The sequence below is a fragment of the Neofelis nebulosa genome, chromosome 3 (genome assembly GCF_028018385.1).
Source record: "Neofelis nebulosa isolate mNeoNeb1 chromosome 3, mNeoNeb1.pri, whole genome shotgun sequence".
Lineage (NCBI taxonomy): Eukaryota > Metazoa > Chordata > Mammalia > Carnivora > Felidae > Neofelis > Neofelis nebulosa.
The window spans coordinates 202,796,949-202,822,174 of NC_080784.1; the positions used below are offsets into that span (position 1 = coordinate 202,796,949).

General features: G+C 51.2%; 1 protein-coding gene and 1 long non-coding RNA gene across 6 annotated transcripts; one reads left to right on the forward strand and one right to left on the reverse strand.

The window, feature by feature from the left end:
- Positions 1–1,740: 1,740 nt before the first annotated feature.
- Positions 1,741–25,226, reverse strand: LOC131507866 (uncharacterized). Of its 5 annotated transcripts, none has more exons than XR_009259757.1 (4): positions 25,002–25,226; positions 8,176–8,397; positions 7,506–7,564; positions 1,741–2,683 (listed from the first exon to the last, which is right to left on the reverse strand). It is a non-coding gene; the product is annotated as an uncharacterized LOC131507866 (long non-coding RNA). The 5 variants fall into 5 exon arrangements; XR_009259760.1 differs by having other exon boundaries at positions 1,741–1,917; positions 2,534–2,683; positions 7,506–8,397; XR_009259756.1 differs by having other exon boundaries at positions 7,506–8,397.
- On the forward strand, positions 13,263–15,554 carry LOC131507865 (MORF4 family associated protein 1 like 2-like). Its single transcript, XM_058723157.1, has 2 exons — positions 13,263–13,845; positions 14,638–15,554. Exon 1 carries the CDS (start codon positions 13,495–13,497, stop codon positions 13,828–13,830), a length of 336 nt encoding a protein of 111 aa, XP_058579140.1. The 5' UTR covers positions 13,263–13,494; the 3' UTR covers positions 13,831–13,845; positions 14,638–15,554.

A 25,226-nucleotide genomic window follows, 5' to 3' on the forward strand; every position in this document is an offset into this window, starting at 1 on the left:
ATTCTTTTTTTCAGCAGCTACATGGTGTTGTTTATCGTCCTACGAATTGTGAAGTAATCAGAGACGATTCTTGAGAGGTTTGCAAACTTTAGTCCTAAATTACTTTCAGTAACTGCTTACTTCCTCCTCCTTGTAAGCAACCACTAATTCCAGAGTCCCTAGCTCCTGAAGTCTATCCCGGATTGCTAGCAGTTGGAGGAGTAATTGAATCTCTTGCATTTTCTAAGCAAAGAATGTCCTAAGGAGCCATTCTGAGAGGCAGTCTTATGAGACTGTACAATCACATCATTGAGTACAGCCAAGGTTGCCGGAATTTTTCATTGTAGATCTGTATGCCCTTTACAAGCCCCAGGCTCTCTGTCCTTTTCCCAGCTGTCCTTCAGAGCTCCGGTCACAGACAGCTGTGCAGGAAGGACCCCTGGGGTTGTTGGCCAGGTTCTCTACATTGCACGGCCTCCCTGAAGCCGGGACCTGTTTCTGTTCAGGTGCTTCAGGTGTGACAAATGTCCTTTTATTTATGGATTTTTTTAATGTTTATTTTTGAGAGAGAGAGAGTGCACAAGCGGGGGAGGAGCAGAGAGAGAGGGAGACAACAATCTGAAACAGGCTCCAGGCTCTGAGCTGTCAGCACAGACTCCGACGCAGGGCTCAAACTCACAAACCGTGAGATCATGACTTGAGCCGAAACAGGGCACTTAACCTACTGAGCCACCCAGGTGCCCCTACAAGTGTCTTTTTATATCAAAATGCTATCACAGAAAGAAACGTGGGGGCTATGGGAGCATGGTGGTCTGGAGAGGCATCGGAGAGGAGACAGACAAGGTGGTATGGAACAGAAGCTCTGATGAGAAATGGAGGCAAAGCAGGGGCCCCTGGGTGGCTCAGTCAGTCAAGCATCGGACTCTTGATCTCAGCGGAGATAATGATCTCAGGCTCATGGGTTCAAGCCCTGCGTTGGGCTCCATGCTGGACGGTGTGAAGCCTACTTGAAAGAAAGAAAGAAAGAAATGGAGGCAAAGTATGCAGACTTCACAATCCGCTGGTCTCACACTCGGTAAGAATCAGGCTGGGAAGACCACTAGGTCCCGCAGAGGCTTCTGCGTCCAGCTGTTTCATCAGCGGCCGTGACCCCCGGGAAGAAAGCAAATTTAATGCTAATGACGCGGTAGGACCGACAGTAGCCAAGGATGCAATCAACACGTGGACGATGCATCCACAAAAATGACTCCGGGGGCCCCTGGCTGGTTCAGTGCGTAAAGCTTGTGACTCTTCATCTCGGGGTCGTGAGTTCAGACCCCACTTTGGGTGTAGAGCTGACTTTAAAAATAAAATGGAAAGCTTTTTTTCTTTTTTTTTTTTAATGACTCCAAGTGAAGGGAAGACACTCCAAAGAGTTCTTAAACTTGCTGAAGATAAAACCCTGGAGTCCAAGCTACCACGGAACAGAGGGGCTGGGAAACAGGAGATCTGGCTCCCAGCCATCCTGCTACTGCTCTCTGTGTGATCCTGGGCACGTACTGGCTTGTCTGGGGTGATTTCCAGCACGGGCATTCTGTGTGACCTCTAGAACTAAAGCTCATCTGGGACAAAATGCTGTAGGGATCATTCGTGCTATTCACCAAGTACATTCCAAGTATCTGCCTTGTAGGCACGCGGTGGAACTGGACTTCCCAGCCCTCTTGTGCTTGGGGTGGGGGTGGGGGGCGGGGGGGGAGGGAGGGTAGGGGAAGGAGGAAGAGGGACAGTGTGAGAGACTAACCCTGGTCAATGAGCTGTGAGGAAAGCGGCACATCTCTAATCCAAGCCTGAACCTCCAACAAGAGACCCCCCCGGGGTTCTGTCTGTGGCACAGGGACGAGCAGCATCCAAGATGGCGGTGGATCATCAGCCTATGTTCCTTCAACAAGAGTAGTTCCCCTGCCAACCGATGATGAACATGTAGCACAGAGGAGGAGACCCGTATTGTTCCAAGCGCTGAGGTTCGGGGGTTGTCAAGATGACGTGACCTACGCTGACCGACAGCTCTTCCTCTCCCGTGTTTTGATGGAAGGGTCGCCCTTCCTCCTTTCTAGGCTTATGTCCTCGTTTGTCATCACATCCCTCCCACTTGCTCAGGGCATTCATTGTCCCAACAACAATCTTCTTTCTCACTCATTCATTTGTAGCTGTTCGCTTTGCCCTGCCCTCGAACAACTCCGAGGTGAAGAAGCCCCAAATCCAAGTCCCTGGTCCTGGAACCCTCCCCCTTCCAGGGAACAGATAACTATGGAGCGGTCTGAGTTTCCACCATCTTCCAAAGATAAATGCAGAGCTGTTACCTGGTTGACACTGGCCAGATAAATGCATCCAGAGCTTGCTTTAGTGCTGCTCTGAATAAGCTAGGGCTTCCCCTGGTCAGTTCTGTTTTCTCCTTTCCTGATCCCCATAATTCTCTGCGGTTCCTTTCTCCTGTTTATACCCCATCCCTCCTTCCTCAAACCCCAGGATTCACAGAACCCTCTGTTCCATTGTTATCCATTATTCCCAAACTCACCCATATTATTCTTTGCCCCTTGGAAGACATTTCTTTACCACCAGCTGCGACTAGACTCCCCCAAGCCCTGGGCTTTCCTGCGGCCTCTTGGCGATGGTTCCTAGCGGCACTCAGCTGATCAAGGGCTGCGGTTTCCATACTGGGGTAAAGCTGGGGGAAGGAAACAAGGAATAAAAGATTAGGGTTTTGACGAGAACATTGTTACAGCAGTGAATGGTAAACACTGAAGGGATAAGTGCAGAAACGCAGAGCAGGAGAAAGCCGCTGTTAATGTGAATTGACGGGTCGGTGAGTTTAAAAAAAAAAAAAAAGGTGTTGGAAACTATAGTACACATGTCACCCAGGAGGATGGGGACATGGTCAGAAAGGAGGAGGGCTGAGCAAGGATTTGGGGCCGGTTTGGGGCAATAACAAACCCCAAGTCACCCCCGGGAATGAGCAGCCAAGGAACATCAAGGAGCCCATCAGATGTGAGGAGGGCGTGGGGGCCCCGGTGTGGGATGGCCACAGACCTTCCCCAGGATGATGGCAGGACACGGGGTGGAAAGGAGCCAGGAGCTGGGTGCCGAAGTGTACAGTGAACGAGGGGGATTCGATGGAGAGCAGTTGGAGGGTGGCAACGGTGGGGAGGCGGAGAGGGCGGTCGATGAGCAGCAAGCCCTCTAAAGGAACGCCGCTTTAGACAAGAGGAAGGACGAGGAGTGCCGTGACAATGGCCAGGGGAGAAGGCCGGCCCCAAATCCTGACCGAGGCACGAGAGGAACGAGCAGCTTTCCCTTCACGGGCCTGAGGACCACGTGGCAGAGTTCTCTGGGGACAGGCTGGCAATGGGTAAGGGTGGGGCGGAGGGCAGGGAGCCAGGCAATGGCTCACCAGTTCCTACAGGACCAGAAGAGTGTCTGAGCTGGAGAGCATTATGGGAAACTTGTCCTAAGAATAACGCCCTAGGCTGATTTCTACTAGGTTCATCAATGGGACAGATGGGGTGATGAGCATAGTAAATTCAAAGATTTTTTTTTTAAGTAATCTCTCCACCCAGCGTGGGGCTGAAATTTACAACCCCAAGATTAAGAGTTGCACACTTTAGGGTCGGAGCCAGCCAGGCGCCCCCGGCATGGTAAATTTAGTCCTGAGTGTAGGCTGAGGGCAGATGGGCATGGCCTTGGCATGACCACCATGGCAGAACCAAAGAAGTGGCAGCTGGAGGTTGTGAAGTGTGCTTCCTACAGTAGCTTCTTTGAAGGACACCTGAGAGGCCACCACTACTGGTCATTTGGGGTTGAAAATGGCAGGGGTTAACTGATGAATGGATAAAGAAATTGTGGTCTATATACACAATGGAATACTACGTGGCAATGAGAAAGAATGAAATATGGCCTTTTGTAGCAACGTGGATGGAACTGGAGAGTGTGATGCCAAGTGAAATAAGCCAAACAGAGAAAGACAGATACCATATGGTTTCACTCTTATGTGGATCCTGAGAAACTTAACAGAAACCCATGGGGGAGGGGGAGGAAAAAAAGAAGAAAAAGAGGTTAGAGTGGGAGAGAGCCAAAGCATAAGAGACTCTTAAAAGCTGAGAACAAACTGAGGGTTGATGGGGGGTGGAAGGAAGGGGAGGGGAGGTGATGGGCATTGAAGAGGGCATCTTTTGGGATGAGCACTGGGTGTTGTACGGAAACCAATTTGACAATAAATTTTATATAGGGGAAAAAAAAAAGAAAATATTCAACCAACCAACCAAACAAACAAAAAATGGCAGGGGTTTCTGCATCCCAAACTGAAACAAGTTTTAAGAGATGGCTCCAGGGGTGCCTGGCTGGCTCAGTCAGTAGAGCATGAGACTCTTGATCTTGGGGTCCTGAGTTCAAGCCCCACATTGGGCGTGAGGCTCAGTCATTGAGTGTCTGACTCTTGGTTTAGGCTCGGGTCATGATCTCAAAGTTTGTGAGTTCGAGCCCTGCATTGGGCTCTGTGCTGATGGTGCGGAGTCTGCGTGGAGTTCTCTCTCTCTTACTCTCTTTCTGCCCCTCCCCCGCTAGCACTCTCTTTCTCTCTCAAAATAAATAAAAACTTAAAAATTACATATATATGTATAAATTAAATTTTCTTAAAAAGACAAGCGTTGTCTCCAGAAGAAGCCATCTTACAGATGAGACAAGCCTGAGGCCCTAAAGTCTCTCTCAAGCATGTTCTTTCTCTAAAGGTTCTTCCCCAGGTAGCAGGTGCTGGCCAAGCGGTGAAGACCAAATTATGACTGTCACCTTCCTATCAAAGCCACTGGCTCCACTTGGGCACCACTGAGTTGAGAGGCTAGGGGAAGGACATAGCACAGAGACCCGTTTACAAAAAAAAAAAAAAAAAACGAGTCTTCACCAGACTGGGGGCTGTAATTACACGCACAGTGGAACTGACTGAAAGTAAACGGACAGGAAACATCCTGGGGTTTTGAAGAAATTATACTGGCAAAGAAATTCCATGGGGCGCCTGGGTGGCACAGTCGGTTAAGCGTCCGACTTCAGCCAGGTCACGATCTCGCGGTCCGTGAGTTCGAGCCCCGCGTCAGGCTCTGGGCTGATGGCTCGGAGCCTGGAGCCTGTTTCCGATTCTGTGTCTCCCTCTCTCTCTGCCCCTCCCCCGTTCATGCTCTGTCTCTCTCTGTCCCAAAAATAAATAAAAAATGTTGAAAAAAAAAATTTAAAGAAATTCCAAGCAGGGTGTGCTGAATCCCATGGCTGCTCAACCTCTGTCAGAATTCCTGAGCCCTGCACCCTGCGGCAGCAGGAAACAGGCTTCGGAAGCTGCCCTCCCCTGGAAGGGGACATATTTCATCTGTGACCTGGGAGGGCAGAAGTCAAGAGCCTCCCTAAGGAGCTCCTCCTGGAGACGGAGACCAGGAGGGGCTAAATGGGCTCAGCCGGGCGCTGTGCACTCCTGCCTGTGGCCTCGACACAGACACGCTGTGTGCTGCCCTTGGGGAGGCTCAAGACGGGGCAGCTGGCATCCCCCAAGGGAGTTCTCCCAGCCAGAGGACCACAGATGAAAGGCACGGTCCTTTTACAGCTCACGGTCACTGGCGCTATGCCATCACTTCTGCTGTTTTGTTTGTTAGCTGCAACCCCGTCCACAGTCCCGGAGGGTAATCGAGTTCTGTCACAGGTCTGACCCCCTCCCCCAAACTCAGGAAACTTCTAGCAGAAGCTTCTGCCCAACAGTCAATCTTACCCTTTAGAAACAAACTAACTGACTGATGGAACAGAGAAAGAAACATTTAAAAAAGACAACTGCTCAGAGGATCAGAAAGTGCCAGAAGTGCCCGACAGTTACCTCCATTTCATGATAACGTTAAAACTCCCCTCCGGGGGCGCCTGGGTGGCTCAGTCGGTTGGGTGTCCGACTTCAGCTCAGGTCACGATCTCGCGATCTCGCAGTCCGTGAGTTCGAGCCCCGCGTCAGGCTCTGGGCTGATGGCTCGGAGCCTGGAGCCTGCTTCTGATTCTGTGTCTCCCTCTCTCTCTGCTCCTCCCCCGTTCATGCTCTGTCTCTCTCTCTGTCTCAAAAATAAATAAACGTTAAAAAAAAAAATTTTTTTTTAAAAAAACAGAAAAACTCCCCTCCAGATATTCATCCCAAACCCTAATAGGGAGTCAGGCTCTGGAAATTATTCTTCACAATCTTCTTATTTGTACAAATAAAGATGAACTTGTGAGACAACTCCCCCAGTATAGTCTCTGTCTATAACTCATAACTAACCAAGGGGCAGAACCATGAGGAGAAAAGTAGCAAAAAACTTGTGGGCATGTTTTTTAAACTACCACAGCTATTAACCATTATATTCTCATGATAGTTTTTTTTAACGTTTATTTATTTTTTTTAATTTTTTTTTTAACGTTTATTTATTTTTGAGACAGAGAGAGACAGAGCATGAACAGGGGAGGGTCAGAGAGAGAGGAAGACACAGAATCTGAAACAGGCTCCAGGCTCTGAGCTGTCAGCACAGAGCCCGATGCGGGGCTCGAACTCATGGACCGTGAGATCATGACCTGAGCCGAAGTCGGACGCTTAACCGACCAAGCCACCCAGGCGCCCCTAACATTTATTTATTTTTGAGAGAGAAAGAGACACAGAGTGAGAGCAGGGGAAGTGCAGAGAGAGAGGGAGACACAGAACTCGAAGCAGGCTCCAGGCTCTGAGCTGTCAGCACAGAGCCCAATGCGGGGCTCGATCCCACGAGCTGCGAGATCATGACCTGAGCCGAAGTTGGCCGCCCAACCGACTGAGCCACCCAGGCGCCCCTAATAATAGTTGTGTTTTTTTTTTTAAGTTTATTTACTTATTTTGAGAGAGAGAGAGAATCCCAAGCAGACCCCAAGCTGTCAGCACAGAGCGGACACAGGGCTCAAACTTACGAACCGTGAGATCATGACCTGAGTCAAAATCAAGAGTCGGATGCCTAACCAACTGAGCCACCCAGGTGCCCCTCTAATGGTTTTTTAAACATCATCGGTTTGAAAGAATCTCAATTGTTAGTATTAGTAGGAGAGCTTAGGAAGGTATCTAGAAACGAAACCGAAACATGAAAGTCAGCAGGGCTTCTATGCACCAGGAAGAGAAAATGCATTTTCTAAAAGGTGTCCTCTAGTCCGTGCATAGATAAATGGATAAAGAGGATGTGGCAGGCGTACACATGGAATATTACTCAGCCATAAAAAAGAATGAAGTCTTGCCATTTGCAACAACGGGGATGGAACATGAGTGTATTATGCTAAGCGAAGTAAGTCAGCCAGAGAAAGACAGATATCAGTTGATTTCATTCATATGTGGAATTGAAGAAACAAAACAAAACAAACGAACAAAGGAAAAAGACAAAAAACAGACTCTCCACTACAGAGAACACACTGGCGGTTGCCAGAGGGCAGGTGGGTGAGGGGGATGGGGGGGGTTACATGAAGGGATTAATGAGCACACTTACCGTGATGGCCACCTGAGTAATGCACACAATTGCTGAATCACTATTTTGTACACCTGAAACTAATAGAACACTGTGTTATTTATACCGCAATTTTAAAAATAAGTAAACAAAAATTAAACCCAACTACCTCTGGAGTGCCTGGCTGGTTCAGCCTCCAATGCTTGATTTGGGTTCAGATCATGATGTCACAGTTCATGAGACCCAGCCCCATGCGGGAGTTCTCTCTCTCTCTCTCTCTCTCTGCCCCTCCCTCGACCCTCACAAAATAAATAAACTTAAAAAAAACCTACCTCTCAAAAAATAATAATAAAATATGTCATTTGTAATAGGATCAAAACAGTTTTTTAATGGTGTGTTATTTTTTCTTAACTTTTTTTAAAGTTTATTCATTTTTGAGAGACAGAGCATGAGTGGGGAAGGGGCAGAGAGAGGGAGACACAGAATCCGAAGCCGACTCCAGGCTCCGAGCTGTCAGCCCAGAGCCCGACGCGGGGCTCGAACTCACAAACCACAAGATCACGACCTGAGCCGAAGTTGGACGCTCAACCCACTGAGCCCCCCAGGCGCTGCTTGGTGTATTATTTTCCTAAGAATACTGTAATTGCCACAAACCGAGTGGCTTCAAGCGGTGGTTTAAGAGTGGCTTAAAGTGGCTTAAATCCATTCTCACAGTTCAAGAGGATAGAAATCAGAAACAAAGGTGTCGGCAGGGCCATGCTCCCTCTGAAGTCTCAAGGAGAGAATCTTTCCTTGTCCCATCCGGCTTCTGGTGACTGTTGGCAATCCTTGGTGTTCCTTTGATCAGCTCAACAGAAGGCATTCTGATTCTTTTCCAAACTGGCCCAGTGCATCAAAGAAGTCTCATCAGGTGGGTCTGGTTGTTCTGGTGAAACTTAAACAAGGAATTCAAAGTCAGAACAAGCAGAAAAGCCAGGACATTCCCGAAGAAGCAGAAGCAGATGGGGGGGGGGGGGGGGAGGCTTATCCTGCTTAACCAGATATCGGTACTTACTACAAAGCCTACTTAGTATAAAGTAATTAAGTCACTAGAGTAACAGCCCAAAGATGGAGACTAATGGAACAGAATGCAGACACGCGACGAATTGACAGAGTCGACACCTGACAGCTGTTACATTGCAGATCAGACGAAATGGATAAAATATTCAGTAAGCAGGGCCGGGATAACTGGGCACACACGGCGGGAAAACTGCCAGTAGATCCCTGCCTCGAACTGCGTTTCTAGGTGGATTGCCCACAACCATGAGAAAACCAACATCAAGGCTTTTAGAAGAGAGTATATGACCTCAGGGTGGTCAAGGATTTCTTCTTTTCTTAAATTTGTTTTAATGTTTATTTATTTTTGAGAGAGAGAGAGAGAGACTGAGTAGGAGCGGAGGAGGGGCAGAGAGAGAGGGAGACACAGAATCCGAAGCAGGCTCCGGGCTCTGAGCTGTCAGCACAGAGCCCGACGCGGGGCTCAAACCCACGAACCGTGAGATCATGACGGATCAAGTCGGATGCTCAACCGACTGGGCCACCCAGGCGCCCCAAGCATTTCTTAAAATAAAACCGGGGGTGGGGGGGGGAAGCATAAAAGGAAACCTTGATATTTTGTCTTCATCAAAATTAAAATACTAACTTGTACAAGGATGTTTGGAGCAGCATCACTCATACTAGCCAAAGGGTAGAGACCCCGCCAGTGGCCACCAATGGATGAACAGATAAATGAATTGTGGCATGTTCGTGAAATACTTTTTGGCCCGAACAAGGAATCAAGTGCTGATACATGCTACAACCTGGATGAAGCTCAAAAATATTATGCAAAGTGAAAAAACCCAGACACAAAAGGCCACACAAGTGTAGCATTCTTTTTTTAAGAAATTTTTTTAAGTTTATTTATTTTTTTTTAGTAAATCTCTACACCAACGTGGAGCCCAAACTCATCACCCCGAGATTAAGAATCACATGCTCTTCCCACCGAGCCAGCCAGTGTCTCTGTATGATCCCTTTTATATATTTATTTATTTTAATGTTTGTTTATCTTTGAGAGGGAGAGACAGAGCACAAGTGGGGGAGGGGCAGAGAGAGAGGGAGACACAGAATCGGAAGCAGGCTCCGGGCTTTGAGCCGTCAGCACAGAGCCCGACGTGGGGCTCAAACTCACAAACCGTGAGATCATGACCTCAGCCGAAGTCAGAGGCTTAACCAGCTGAGCCACCCAGGCACCGCTATTCCTTGTATATGATGTTATGGACCAAACTGTGTTCCCCCAAATTTATATGCTGACGTCCTAATCCCCATCGTGACTGTGTTCGGAGACAGGGCCTTTGTTTTAGTCCATTGTAGCTGTCGTGACACAATACCACAGACTGGGGGGTGCTTATAAGCCACAGAAATTTATTTCTCACCGTTCGTAGATTTGAAATAATCTAACAATAAATCATCAGCACTCGTAGTAGAGTTTAGCAAGGTTTCTAGAAACAAAAATGGCTGTAAGTCCAAGATCAAGACACCCACATGGCTGAACTCTGGTGAGGGCTCTCTTCCTGGTTGATAGCAGCCGGGGACTTCTTGCTGAGCCCTCACAGGGCACAAGGAGAAGGCCAAGGCTTTGGGGAGTACCGTGGGGGTCTCTTTTATAAGAGCATTAATCCCAGTCAGGGGGGGGCTCCACCATCATGACCCAAGCCCTCCCAAAGGCCCCCCTTCTAACACCATCACATCGGGCCTTAGGATTTCAACATACGAATTTGGCAGGGGTGGGTGGGGCGGACACAACATTCAGATCATAGTAGCCTTTAAAGAAGTTACAAAGGTGAAATGAGGTCACAGGGGTGGAATACTAAGCCAACAGGACTGGTGTCCTTATAAAAAGAGGAAGAGACACCAGGGATGCTCAGTGAGCACAGAACACATGCTAGGACACAGTGGCGAGGTGGCCATTTGCGTGCGAGCCAGGGATAGAGGCCCAGAAGAACCCAAATCTGCCAACACCTTGATCGTGGACTTCCAGCCTCCCGAACTGTGAGAAAATACATCTCTGTTGTTTAAACTCACCCATTCTGTGGTATATCGTGGAAGCCTCAGCAGAGGAGTGCGTACGATATACCAAGAACAGGCAAATCCGTGGAGACAGAAGGGAGATTGATGGTGGCCAGGGGGTGAGGGGAGGGAGGCTGCGGGGCGATCACTGAGTGGCACTGGGGGAGCACTGAAAAACTTTTAAAACTAGAGAAAGCTGGCGGTAGTATAACACTGTGAATACACGAAATATCACTGAATTGTACACTTTATGGAGATTTAGTTATATATTACATGAATTTCGCCTCAAATTTGTTTTAAACACTAGAGCATTCAGCCTGGGGGGCTCAGTCGGTTAAACGTCTGACTGCGGCTCAGGTCATGATCTCGCGGTTTGTGAGTTCGAGCCCCGCGTCAGGCTCTGTGCTGACAGCTCGGAGCCTGGAACCTGCTTCGGATTCTGTGTCTCCCTCCCTCTGCCCCTTCCCTGCTCATGCTCTGTCTCTCTCTGTCTCTCAAAAGTGAATAAACATTAAAAATAATTTTTTTCTTTTAATGTTTATTTTGAGAGAGAAAGCATGTGAGCAGGAGAGGAGCAGAGAGAGAGAGAGAGAGAAAGAGAGAGAGAGAGAGAGAGAGAGAGAGAGAGAGAGAGAGAGAGAGAGAGAGGAGAGAATCCCAAGCAGGCTCCATGCTACCAGCACAGACACAAGGCTGATCCTACAATCCTGGGATCATGACCTGAGCCAAAATCAGGAGCAGATACTCAAATGACAGAGGCACGCAGGCACCCCACGTTTAAAAGATTTTGTATTTTATTCTAAAAATTTTTTTAGTGTTATTTTTCAGAGAGAGACACAGAGCACTAGCAGGGGAGGGGCAGACAGAGAGGAAGACACAGAATCCAAAGCAGGCTCCAGGCTCCGAGCTGTTACCACGGAGCCTCACTTGCAGCTCCAACCCATGAACAGTGACATCATGACCTGAGCCAAGGACGGACGCTTAACCGACTGAGCCACCCAGGTGCCCCAAGATATATTTTTTTTAACTTTTTTAAATGTTTATTTATTTTTGAGACAATGCGAGAGACAGAGTGCAAGCGGCAGAGGGGCAGACAGAGGGAGACACAGAATCCAAAGCGGGCTCCAGGCTCTGAGCTGTCAGCACAGAGCCCGATGCAGGGTTCGAACTCACGGACCGCGAGATCATGACCTGAGCCGAAGTCGGACGTTTAACTGACTGAGCCACTCAGGCGCCCCAGTGCCTGTTAAAATATTTTTTAAACTAAAATCTTATGTTTATCAAAGGAACCTTAATCAAAGTGGGAAATTAAGCCCACACTCTCTGTTGCTATCTTCTCTATTTTTCTATATACCTAAAACTGTTCTCAAACATAAAGTCTATTTTCAAAAAAATAGTCAACCCTCAGCTGGGAGAAGATATTTTCAACGCTTATCCTGGCGGGCGGGGGGTGGGAGGGAGAGACTCTAAATTGTATGAACAGAGCTCAAAGGATAATAAGGTTGTGACAAGTCCTGAAGGATCTTTATCCACTTTCCCCCATCCTTAGGCTCACGACTGACTTTTTCCTAACTTCATGTAAACGTCCTGTGGACTAAGTTCCAAGCCCCACTCACAACCAGACCTCTCCGACACTAGTTTTCTACTGATGCTGTAAGAAGCTACCACAAGTCTAGCGGCTCAAATCAATACAATTTATTATCAGCGTTCTGAATGTCAGACCTTAGCAGGTTTCTCTGCTCTGGGTCTGGCAAGAACAAAATCAAGGGGTCGGGTGACTTACCAGGAGGCCCTAGGAAGGAACTACTTCCAAGCTCATTCACGGTGTTGGCAGAATACAGTTCTTTCGTGTTGTAGGACTGAGGTCCCTGCTTCCCTGCTGGCTGCCAGCTGGGGGCCACCCTTAGTTCCTCCGTGCCTCTCTCTTGTCCTTGCACCCGGCCACTTGCAACTCAGCACCAGCAGTCCTTTTCAGGCTCGAGATTTGCCCAGTCTCCCAGCCAGCATATCAGGAAGCTGGGGTCCAAATCCCGGATCTAATTCCAGCGCTTTGCCCACAACCACCAGAGACACACGGTCTACTAACAATACTATTTGCCACTGTCCGATGGTTTCATCAAGTCTGCAACGGGCCTTGACGCCATTTCCCCCCTAATCCTTTGAATAACCCTGACAGCTTTCAGAAGTGGACCTACTCGCTCCATCCGATCCACTGGAAAGCTCAGTCCCAAACAGGCAGCACTCAGGCAGGCAGGATCCCCCAGTCTTTCCTTTTAGCCCGTCCCGGGGGCCACAGGCCTAGAACATAAAGTCACCCACTTATCGCCTCCCCCATCCCCCCCCCCCCCCCCCCAGATAATGTAAGGGAAAAAAAAATTATCGAAGCCCAGCTGGGTGGCAGGCCTTGAGAGCAGTGTGGGGACAAAGTGAGGGCGGTGGGGCAGGGGGGACCGACTGCAGCCCGGTGTTCCGGGAAAGTGCATCTCTGGGGCCGAAAACTCATTTTTGCAACTCAGGGTTAAAACCTATGCCGCCAAACCCCTACCTCCTGAAGCCCTGACCCCAGGTCCTCGACAGAGAAGAGCCACGACCCGGGGAGGCGAAGGTACACAACTGCGCGCGTGCGCGCGCGCGACCCCCCAAGCACGCGGCCGGGGAGCCCAGGGGGCGTGGCCGTAAAGGGCTTCTGGCTCTGTCGCGAAAGGGGCCGCGAGGGCGCCGGGCGCTGGTGGGCGGCGGGGAGGCCAAGTGGGACGTGGCTTTCGCTCTTTAACGGGAGAAGTTGGGGGAAAGTTTTAAGAGGGGACAAAACTCCGAGCCCGCCGCTCGCCCCGGCGGCGCTCCCGCCGAGCTCGGCCCCGCACCTGGCGCTCGCGGCCGGCCGGCCGGCGTCCTGGCTTCGGTGAGCGGCCCGCGGGGGCGGCCGGGCGGCGGCGGCGGCGGCGCGATGTGGCCCGAGGGCGCGGACGAGCGGCGGGGGCCCGAGCAGCCCCGCGACCGCCCCCGGAGCCCCGCGCGCGCCGCCCTCGAGCGCGAGCACGTGCGCGCGCACCTGCGGGCCCGCCTGAAGCTGCTGGAGGTGGGGATCCTGCTGGACCGGCTGCAGAGCGAGGTGGACTCGGTGGAGGGCGCCGTGGGTCAGGGCCGCTGCGGGAGCGGCGAGGCGGAGGAGCGGGTGCTGAAGCTGTACGAGAAGGCGGAGAGGAAGGCCGCCGAGGTGGCGCGGATGGGGCGGAGGATCGTGGAGCTCCACGGCCAGATAGACAGCTGCGGCTTCTCCTGAAGGACGCGGGCGCGGGTAGGTGTCGGCGGGGAGGGGGGGTGGGGGGCGGGTGCTGCGCTCCGGGGAGGGGGAACGGGGTGGGGGGCAGGCCCCGAGGGTCGGGCTTGTAGGTTGGTGACAGAGAGAAAGCTGGACGCTCGTCGAAGCGGTAAGGACGGATCTTATTGAGTGGTTAACTATTGCAGCAGGGGAGATAATCCAGCATGAACTAAAGTCAGCTTCCCGGCGCCGGACTTTTTAAAGATTGGATTGTGCCGGGGGAAAGGCACTGAAGGGTAAAAAGAGGGCTTTGGTCCGTGTGACGAGGCCATCTGGATTTGCTAATTGGAGCATATTCAGAGAAGCAAAGTCTCATCTTTGTGACGGGCGCACAGGTGCCAGCTGAACCTGTCGGGCACCCTATCTCCTATACCCCTGCGGAGAATGGGAGGCCAAAGAGATGGCTTTGCCGTCCTCGAGGAGACAGTTTTGGGTAGTAGATTTACATTTCAGAGCACGCAGAGAGCCTTTATAAGTGCAAACCTTCCATAAGGTAGCTACTCTAAGAGGGGGTCTTGGTGCTTCTCTGCCTATCGGTAGGTTTTGGCTGGAACAAACGGTAAGTTTTCCCAGCAACTTTGAGCTTCCCCCCACCCCTCGAAGGCACTTGAGGGAGGGCTGGGGTCACAGCCTTAAGATGGGGAAGCCATGCTAGAGTTTGGCCAGATCTCTGAGTGCCAGACCTTGAACAGAGTGGTTATCGATCGAGAGCTCTACGATTCTCACAGGCAACGTCTTGATAATAAATTTCTCCCAATTGTCCAATAGGTTCACCGTCAGACTCTGGTTGACCGGTCCGCTGATGCCCTGGAAAAGCTGAAACCCGAGAACCTGTTGTTCTCACTTCTCTGTTTTTCTGTAGACGTCGTTTCTATGTATACTGTTAAATCCGCATGTTAGTCTGTGTGGTGACCACTGTGTGGTTACAGATTGCCAAATGTAGTTAGTTCTGCGAAGAACTTTTACTGGGGAAAGGTTCTCAAAGCAGTTTGAGTCTCGATTGTAAACTGATGAGGTGGTCATGTTTTTATGCTTGGAATTTCTCAGTGTTTTACATTTTTCTGTTCCTGGGCATTTGACTATCTCTTATGTGACCTAATCACTGCTGGAAAGTCTGGGCCGAGGAAGACACCGTGTCAGTTGTCAAAGAGCGGAGTTGCTGAAGGAGTTGCGCCTGCTTCGCTGGAAAGTGCCACCAGAAAAGGGATGGGAAGTGGTGGTGACAAGTTCAGAACTTGTCATTTCTCTGTGACACCAACAAGGCTTCCCTCTGAAATTAAGTCGCAGTATTTGGCGCATGTAACGTGAACTCTTGGGAGAGCTTGGACAACCCAGCAGAGTCTGATTTGTGGTTGTGTTCTTACATTTTGTTTGTGGTCTGGCTTAAGGTTCAGCTTCACGGACAGCTCTCGGTAGTGCATTTCCGGCTCTCTGAGGCCTGGAAAGAGGGATGTGCCTTAATGGTCCCAGGAAGGAGCTGTGGACTTAAACTGAACAGGGCCAGCACCATTTCATGGGCTGTTAATTGTCTGGTTACGCTCATTTGAGTAGCACACACACCCCCACCCCCCGTCCATTTGAGATTAAAACAACGTATGTAATAAGCATTTGTAAGTTTGCCCAAATAAACCAAAGCCCTGCAACTTTGCCAGGAAACAGATAATAAAAAACGTTTCTCAGGGTTATCTTGTGTGCCGTGCTATCCTCGTCATCAAATGCAGTAAACTCCTTGTGGCTCAGAAGGCGCTCCATAAACCCACCGTTGGGAAGGGCAGGTCAGCAAGCACAGTTCTTACAGCAGGAAAGGTTCCTCATGGAATCTGCTTGTCCAGGCTCTGGCCTGGAAGCGCATCTGTTCGACATCCTTGCATCGTGTGCTCCACGGCCTGAACTAGGAACACAGAGATGAGACGTGGCAGAGAAGACCTACGACAAAACACTGCAGATACGGCGTGCTCAGTTTCATGCCAGGTATTCTGAAACAGAACAGGAAAGGGGGACAGTGTCTTGCCCTTAACCTCCTTCTGGTGGATGAGGCGGACAACAAGCAAGCAAACCTGTGCCCTGTTGTCCAGCTGTGCCCCGTGTTCTGAAGAAAAGTCCAAGCAGGGTCAGTGGTGTGAGCTGTTTTAGGCCAGGGAAGTCCGGCCTCCCAAGGAGGCAGCATTTGAGCAGCGAACTGAATGGAGGACCGAAGGATGGAGCAGAGCAGGCACCCGGGAGGAGGACGGGAGATTTGTGCTTTCCCCGGGTCCTGCCTGCCGTCTTCTGGCTGGAGACGGTGGCTGGAGACGATGGCTGGGGGAGCCGGAGATCAGGAGCGTGTCGCAGTGAGAACCGAGTCCCTGACGCGGGCTCCAAGCGGATTGGAGGGTTGGTGGCAAGTGGAGCCAGGAGAGGGTGCTGTCGGACTGCTTGTGGGCAGCCGGCAAAGGGATCAGTCAGCTGGTCAGCCCCACTGGGTGGAGGCACAGGTTCCCCAGAAGGGGAGGGGAGATGCTCCGGAGGAGAGTCGCTTCCTGCCCTTGACCTAGCAAGGCTTTCCGAGGCGGTAGACCCGCATGACCTGGCCCCTGCGCTGTCTGGCCGCCTCCTGCCGCCGCTGGAGTTTCCTCCAGCCGCACCGGCCTTGTGCTGCCTGTTGAGGGCTCCTGTCCTTGCCCGAATAGCCCCACTGCAGCTGAGAGGTGGGACAGAGTCCAGCCTGAAGCAGGGAAGAAGTGGAAACTGTGTGTACACAGAACTCCTGAAAAACGTGGATGGACGGGCGCAGGTTCAAGGCAGGGTCTTCCCTTCTTAAGCCGGCTGACGGGAAGGCGTGTCCTGTGCTGGTGGCCGCACCCGGGGAGGCGGTGCCCTCTCCAGCTGTGGGAAACGTGGCCAGACTCCCCCCTCCCCCCCACTCGGCCCTCTCTGCGCTCACTGCTGCAAAGCCTCTTTCCATCCTTCGCAGAACCGAGGGCCTCTGTGGCCTCTGGTAACCGACCAGAAGCATGGGACACCCCAAGAATTCTTCCCTCCTGAGGTTTCTCAAGCCAGGGAGCGAGGAGGTACAGCACTGCCATCATTTCCCTGGGGAGCGCCTGCCATCTGTAGCCCAGTGCACGCCCCCCTGCCCCTGCCCAGATCCCCTCCTCGCCTTCCCTCCCCAGCCAGAGTCCTGAGCTCTGTGCCAGGCCACCTCCAGCCCAGCTGAGGGGCTCCCGCTGTGGCCTGTCTTAGGATGCTGTGCCCCCCACGCTGGGCTCTGCCGCCTTCTAGGCTGCCTGTGTCTTCTCGGCAGCCCGTCATGAGTCAACCCGTGGATCAAGCCAACTTTTCTATGAAATACCTGACGGAACGATACAGGTTCATGCACCAATGTTCCTATGAACCCCTTCCAAGTACTTCCGGGGGTGATGACCGGGAACACAGATAAGAACGGAGTCCCAGCTTTCTGGTTGCGACAGCCGTGTACCATTTTTCTGCTCTCTGCTCCAGTGGTAGCTTTGGTGAGCCTGGTCCCACGTCCACACTGCTTTTACCCACAGGTCAGAATTCCTCGTGCACTTGGGTTAGCCCCCTGCCATTCCCCACCGCACCCCCGCCCTGAAAGCACTTGGTTACCCGCCTGAGTTAAGCCGTGGGTGGGCGGGTACAGTCCATCTACAAGTAACAGCCCCGCCGTGCGTTGACCATTCAGAGACCCTGGGTGGCTGGCACGTGTTGTCTTCACTGAGTCTGTTCCAGATGGACATCTGGATTCCGTGCTCTGCTGGCCGACTCTGCCCGTCATCTTGCTTCCCTGCCCCTTCTGCCCCTTGACTCCTCCTTCAGTGCCGGCCCCGCTCTCCTGGACCCCTGGGAAACCTGAGCTCCTTCACAGTCCCTTGACGACAGAGCTGCCCTCCTCCACCCAGCCTGGGGGGTAATGGGAAGCTGAGGGGGTAAGAAAATCCTCTGTAACAAAACTTCTTCATACAGCGGATGAACACGAAGAGGGAAACGGGGACTCCCGAAGACGTGCGGGATGGGGATGCTGCCACTCGAGATTTGCTCTCAACGAAGTCAGGAGCGTTAAGAGGGGAGGTGGGCCACACAGAGGGGCCTCCTATGTCCCAAGGAGCTGGAAGAACGGGCTTCCTCGATCACGTGGCGCTTCGTGCCCGTGTTGCTCCTCCCTCTGTTCCAGGTCACACACCGCGGTGTTTGACTATTGAGTTACGTGGGTGGCGGGTCACTAGCAGGTTAGGCAGAGCAAAACCAACGCCCGATTGCCTGGGGTTCTTCAAGTTCAACTTCTGTTATCAGAATTTTGGCTCTCGCGATCTCCGCACACAGTGCTGCTTCCACGAACGCGCTATAGTACAAGGCCAAAGGGACTTTGCAGACGTAATTCGCCACGTGGGTCCCGTGTAAGCCCGTGGACCCTTCAAAGCAGAGAGCTGGAGCTTAAGAGGAAATCCAGGCAATTTAAAGCACAAGAAGGATTCCGTGCACGTTGCTGGCCTAAAGATGGAGGCAGCCACGTGCCAGGGAAACAGGAACCCAGTCCTCCAAACCCAAGCAACTGGATTCTGCCAACAACCTGAAGGAGCCTCAGCATGGTTTCTTCCGCGGGGCCTCCAGCAAGGAATGCAGCCCAGCTGACAGCAGCAGAGGCTCGCGCCATGCTGGACTTCTGCCTTCAAAAGCGTGAGATAATCGGTGCGTGTTTTTTCAAGCCGCCAAGTTGGTAATGAGCTCCACAGCCAGAGAAAACGAATTCAGCTTTGTGGCAGAAGGTACTTCAAGCCTTCACCAAACCGCAGCCTCTTGCACTCTGTCGTGGTGATCTCTCGCTACATAACAAATCAAAAATCGAATAGGTCTGGGCCCCTGAGTGTCTTAGTCGGCTGAGCATCCAACTCCTGGTTTCGGATCGGGTCATAATCCAGGGTTGTGAGATAGAGCCCTGCATTGGGCTCCACACTGAGTGTGGAGCCTGCTTGGGATTCTCTCTCTCTCCCTCTCCTTCTGCCCCTCCCTGCATGTGTGCACGCGCTCTCTCTCTCTCTCTCTCTCTCTCTCTCTCTCAAATAAAAAAACACATATATTAAAATTGAGTAGGTCAAGAATTTGGAGGACTCAGCTCAGCATTTTGGGCTGTCAGGTGGAGGCTGGGGCTGGATTCTTCTCAAATGCTTCTTCCCTTCAATGTCTGGTGCCTGGACTCAGAAAACCGAAAAGCTGGGGCTCCTGGGGCATCTCCTTGGCTCTCTTCCAGTGGTCTCTCCAGTTGTGGTGGCTTTAGGTAGTTGAGACCTTAGGACTCCAAAACTGCACGTACCAGGAGAGCCACGCAGAAGCTGCAGTGTCTTTTTTTCAGCTGGTCCCGGGAGTCATAGCATCACTTGGGCCATACTCTCTTAGGTGGCCACAAAGGCCCATCCAGATTCCAAGACAGGGGATGTAGATTCCTCCCTTTGATAGGGACGTGGCAAGGTTCTAGAAGAGCACGTGGGACCAGAAATGCCGTGGTGGCCATCTTTGGAGAATGCAGCCTGTCCCTCTGGCCACAGCAGTGACACTCCTCCCTATGGAAACCCACACTCACACTTTTCCCTAAAAGCCTCCAAGTCTTACTGCATTATGTCAGCAGGCTGAGGCCCAAGGTCCAGGGTCTGGTCATCGAGATCAGACCCAAGGATGGGAGAGGCTCCCCAGGGACAGCCCCTGAGAACTGCTTCTCCATATGCAGGCTGCACACTGGTGAGATGCCCTGTCTGCCCCATACACCCACCGTGGTGGGACCAGCATCGCCCAGCTGCTACAGACATGACCCAAAAGAGGGGAAACAGCAAGTGCCAATCACCAGTCTGCAGCAGTTGTGAGATGCAGCAGGGCTCTGTTCCCAGTTCCTCCACCAGGGCCCAGTCTTACTCTCTGGGAACAATTCTCTGGGAATCTGGCTCCACCCTCTGGGCCCTCGGTCCCAACCTCTGAACCATCTTTCCTTTTTTCAGATGTAGCTCAGGACTGAATCCGAGTAGTTTCTTCCCGTTGCTTCTTGCCTGCAGAAACTTGGGGTTCCAAGATCCCCTTTTCATTTTCTATGGCATGTCTTCCTTTAACTCAAACCGATGTGCTTCCTTTTGAAACAGTGCTTCTTATTTATTCGTGATTGATTAACATACCCATGAAAGCCACATCCACAAAACTCACTCCACCTCACTCTGCGTTGGGCTTCCAGTGGTATTTGCAGGGACAGTGTCCTTCAGATTCTTAGAGATCCTGTCGTTTGCAAGAGAAGATGCATGAGGCATGCCTTCAAGATCCTCAGAAGGCCTTTTGTGTGTCTGAAAGGCTCTATGAGGTAACACCATAAATCTTCCTGAGGTTTTAACAGAGGATTTCTAGTCGTGCTTTTGGGTCTCATCTTTAAACCACATTCTCCTGACAGCAGCGTGGATTTGAGCTCTGTTCAGAGACCTTCCTGAATGGTAGCACTGTTCGCCATCCAGAGAGGCTGGGAATGAGAACCCAGCGAACCCAGCAAGTCCTGGCTCTCTTATCTTTTATTTTTAGAGAGAGAGCACGTGCATATGAGTGGGGAGGGGGCAGAGGGAGAGAGACTCTCAAGCAGGTTCCATGCTCAGCACAGAGCCCAATGCAGGGCTCGATCCCATGACCCTGGGGCCATGACCTGAGCCAAAATCGAGAGTTGGACGCTCAACCAGCTGCTGGCTCTTTTGTATTTAATGGCTGTTTCTTCCTCTTACATTCTACTACGAACACTGCCCTCACATGTCCTTAGTTTGGCCATTCAGTTCATTAGGTACACATTTTCTGTAGAGTGTCAGGTTCTCTGCTGCTGTGTAACCAAGATCCCCTTTCCTCCAGAATCCTGTTTTCAGCCTTCACTGAAAACCTTCACTAGAGCCTCAGCTTTCTCTGTCTCAACATCTTCCCAGCCCCTGCCCACTGCCCAGTGCCACACTCATGCCCACGTTTGACACTGTGTCTCAGGAGTAACCGTTTCCAGAGACCAGCACCTCCTCAAGTGATCTGCTGTCGTGTACACAATCTCTTCAAAACTTAGTGGCTTAAAACAACAGCCATGTATTTCTTGCTCTTCCTGTGGGTCAGGAATTGGGGAGCAACCCAGCCGGGCAGTTCAAGCTCAGGGTGTCTCATGAAGCTGCAGTCAGGTGGCGACTGGGGTCATCTGGGAGGTTCCGTCCACTCGCACGTCTGTGCTTTGGCCAGTTGTCGCGGACGAGAAGTGTTCAATGGTGACTGGAACTTACCAAATCTTCTACATTCACTCTGATAGAAATAAGTTCTCTTTACAAGTCGTTCTGTTGCTGGCTATGTGAAACAGACTCACCGTGCAATAATCATCACTTGATGGAAGACCTTTCCCCAGTGGGTTTTGGGTTCACAGACTGTGGACCAGTCTGGGAACGGATCGCACTGGGAAAAGACGGAACCCAGGACTTTTTCCTCTCTCTTCTGTCAATTCCATCCCTCTCTCTGATGTAGCACAATGCGGTCTGCAGGTGGCAGCAGCAGCGTGATCTTGCTCGTAAAACGTCCAGGTTTTGGAAACATCATTTTTACATATGGGAGGGATACCAAAAGCGGCTGTAGTGACGACCGATTTATATTTCCTAGAATTTGTAAGTCTGGTGCCGTGACATCCCGAAAAACAAGACACGGAAGAGACGGGTTCAGAGTGAACGTGGGATATGGAAGAAGCTTCGGAGGTGCAAAGGGGCTGAATACCACTTCCTGAAGAAGATACTCCAGGCCCGAGTTTCTAAAGTGGTTTGTTTTTTTTTTTTAGTAGATTCTGTGCATAATGTGGGACTTAAACTCAGGACCCCAAGATCAAGAGTCGACACTCTGCTGACTGAGCCCGCGAGGCACCCCAGGCCCAAGTTTCTAAAGAAAAAAAAACAACATCTGGGCATCTGAGTGAGATTCCTCCAATCAAGACTGGATGGAGTAAAAATATGGAGGAAAAGAGTTGGGCATTTGAATTTATCTGGGACCATAATCTAACCTAGACAGGCTTCACATCGAACGGACCCATTAGCTTTTGCTGCATAAACCACCCTAGGTCCCGGTGACAATAAACATTCCTCAAGGGCCTGCACCTTGGCTGGGACTTGGGTGATCCAGACTGGCTAAGTAATGTGTCTGCGGTGCCAGCTGACCTAAGCTGGACCTGTCTAGGGCGCCTTGGTCAAGTGTTCCTCCCCTCTTCCTCCTGAGACCAATAAGAGAAGCCGGCCTGTTCTCGTAGCAGAGACACGTTAGGACACTTCGAGCATGGGCTTGTGCCACATCTGCTAACATTTCATTGGCCAAAGCAAGACACAGGCAAAGGACGAGGAGGCAGGAAGGGGTGGAGAACTGGGATCTTTTGTACAATCTGCCACAATCTGTCTCCTTGCCAATTACTCGTCAAATTTCCTCATCCTCCTCTAAGGATCCTCCCAGATTTCTTCCAGTCATGCCATCCAGCTAGAAGTCTGGGATCCTGTGACCCACATCAGCTTTTCCGTGGCGCAGAGGCTTATGAACTTTTTAAAAGACTTGTTCTTGCCCACTCTCTCAGTTCAGACTACCATAACGAATACCATAGACCGGGTGGCTGAAAACAACAAACCGTTTCTCACAGTTCTGGAGGCCGGAAATCCGCAATCAAGGTACTGGAGGATTTGGCATCTAGTGAGAGCCCTCCTCCTGGCTGGTGGACCAGCTGCCCTCCCACTGTAGCCTCACACGGAGGAGAGAGAGGCTAGTTCTCTGGGGTCTCCGCTTTGAAGGGCACTCATCCCGTCACGGGAAGGCCTAATTACCTCCCGAAGGCCCCGCCCCCACGTGCCATTTAAATGCGGACCTGGATTTTGCCTTACGAATTTGGGGCGAACACAAACATGTAATCTATAACACCCGCACAGAGACAAACGCAGTGGTGACGAGACAGGATAGCGTCCCTATGTAAGGATGAATTACAGCAGCTGATGACTTACAGCAATGTTGATGTGCCGTAGGCAAATACTGTCTGGTCTCTCACTGTAAGGATAAGCAATATTCCTTGATTAGGCCTTGGTCCTGGAACCTAAAAACGGTTCACTGGTGCAGGTACTGGCACACGTTTTTTGGTAAACGGCCAGATTATTCATTTTTTTAGGCTTTGTGGGTCAGTTTTGCGTGTGTGTGTGTGTGTGTGTGTGTTTTTAACAACTCTTTAGATATGTGAAAAGCATTCTTTGTTCAAGGGCTGTAGTTTGCTAACCTCGCCCTTCTTCATTGTTCTGCACGCTTGTCTGGGCTCTCCGAGTGGGTCAGGTTCTTCCTTTTCCATCACACTCCTTGGCCACTTCTGAGGAGGGAATTGAAAAATACGTCAGTTTTGGCTACTGAGCCTGCTTTCTGCCAGGAGAAAAATTGGGAGCCAGGAAACCTTTCTACATTTTGGAGAGTCTTAGTCTTTCTACATCCAAGCTGGCAGCATTTTTGCTAACATGGCTGCCTCCAAAACTTAGTGGGTTTTCTCTGTATTTTATTCCGTTCCGTTCATGTACCAAAAGCCAAGCAATTCTTATGTTTAGCTCTCTAGGCCTAATTGCTGCTACTTTGGTCATATCTGGCTGCTGTGAGATCATGCCCTTCGGATCCCTAGAAGCCTGTGGTAGGCAGAATTTTAATACGGGTCCTCATGAGCTGTGATACCTGGTATTACTCCTGTGATTATGTTACATTATATGGCAAAAGGGGGATTATTCGGGCACACCTCATCTAATCACATGTCCCCCCATAAACCCTTTAAGTTATAAAGTAGAATTTTCTCTGGCTAGGAGGTGATCTCAATGATTAAAATGTTAAGAGGCACCTGTGTGGCTAGGTGAGTTAAAACAACTAACTATAGGGGCGCCTGGGTGGCTCAGTCGGTTGAGCATCTGACTTCGGCTCAGGTCATGATCTCGTAGTCGGTGAGTTCAAGCCCCACATCAGGCTCTGTGCTGACGGCTCAGAACCTGGAGCCTGCTTCGGATTCTGGGTCTCCCTCTCTCTGACCCTCCGCCTATTCATGCTCTGTTTCTCTCTGTCTCAAAAAAATAAACGTTAAAAAAAAAAAAATGTAATGAAACAACTGACCATAGATTTCAGCTCAGGTCATGATCTCACAGTTTGTGAGTTTAAGCCCCACATTAAGCTCTCCCTCTCTCTGCCCCTCCCCCGCTCTTGTCTCGTTCTCTCAAAATAAAAATAAACTTTAAAAAAGAAAAAATTAAAATATCTGTCAATACGTTAACCACACTTGTAGTTAACATTCCATAATGTATAGAGCTGCCAAATCGCTTTATACACCTGAAACATCGTGTGTCAACTACGCTTCAATTTTTTAAAAAAACAGTGTAGGGGCGCCTGGGTGGCGCAGTCGGTTAAGCGTCCGACTTCAGCCAGGTCACGATCTCGCGGTCCGTGAGTTCGAGCCCCGCGTCAGGCTCTGGGCTGATGGCTCGGAGCCTGGAGCCTGTTTCCGATTCTGTGTCTCCCTCTCTCTCTGCCCCTCCCCCGTTCATGCTCTGTCTCTCTCTGTCCCAAAAATAAATAAAAAACGTTGAAAAAAAAATTTTAAAAAACAGTGTAAAAAATGCTGGGAAATAACGTTAAAGCAACATTTATTGAGCTCTTGCTGTGTGCCACGGCAGGTGAGGGCTGTGGGGAAGCTGAACCAAGAACCTGCCCCCAGGGTCTACTGCCTTAAGGAGGGGCTTATATGATCTGATGAAGAATCAGTTCTGCACAGTTACCGCCCAAGGACACACTGCGCGCCAGGCGGGGCTGAGTAAACAATGCGCACCCAGACCTACACTGCAGTCCGGGTAAAGCGAGGCGCAGACTTGGAAGCAAAACGCAAGGCAGAATGAAACCTACGCTTCGAGCAAAAGTCCGAGCGGAGGCTGGGCTGGGCTGGGCGGCATGGAGAGCAGGGCCAGGCAGGGAGCGTCGGGGACAGCCACCTCCCGGGAGGCCAGGACGGGTGGCGGCCGGGGCGGGACGGCCCAGACCCAAACCCCTGACGCTCAGCACGCCACCCCGTAGCCCGCTGCACTAAAGGATTCTAGCAGTGCCGACCCAATTCGGCGACTCACGACTGAGAACGTTAAGCAGCTAAGCGTACAACGCAGTCAGCGCCCTCCCCGGACCGCGCTGCGCGCCACACGGGCGCAAAGAGGCCGACGTCTACACCGCCGAGCCTCAGGACCCAGCCCCGCGCCCTCGGCGTGCCGGGACCTACGGCCCGCGGGCGGAGCGCGGCGCCGGGCCGCGCGGCCGCAAAGGAGCTCCCTCGTGTCGTAAAAGGGCCGCACGTGAGC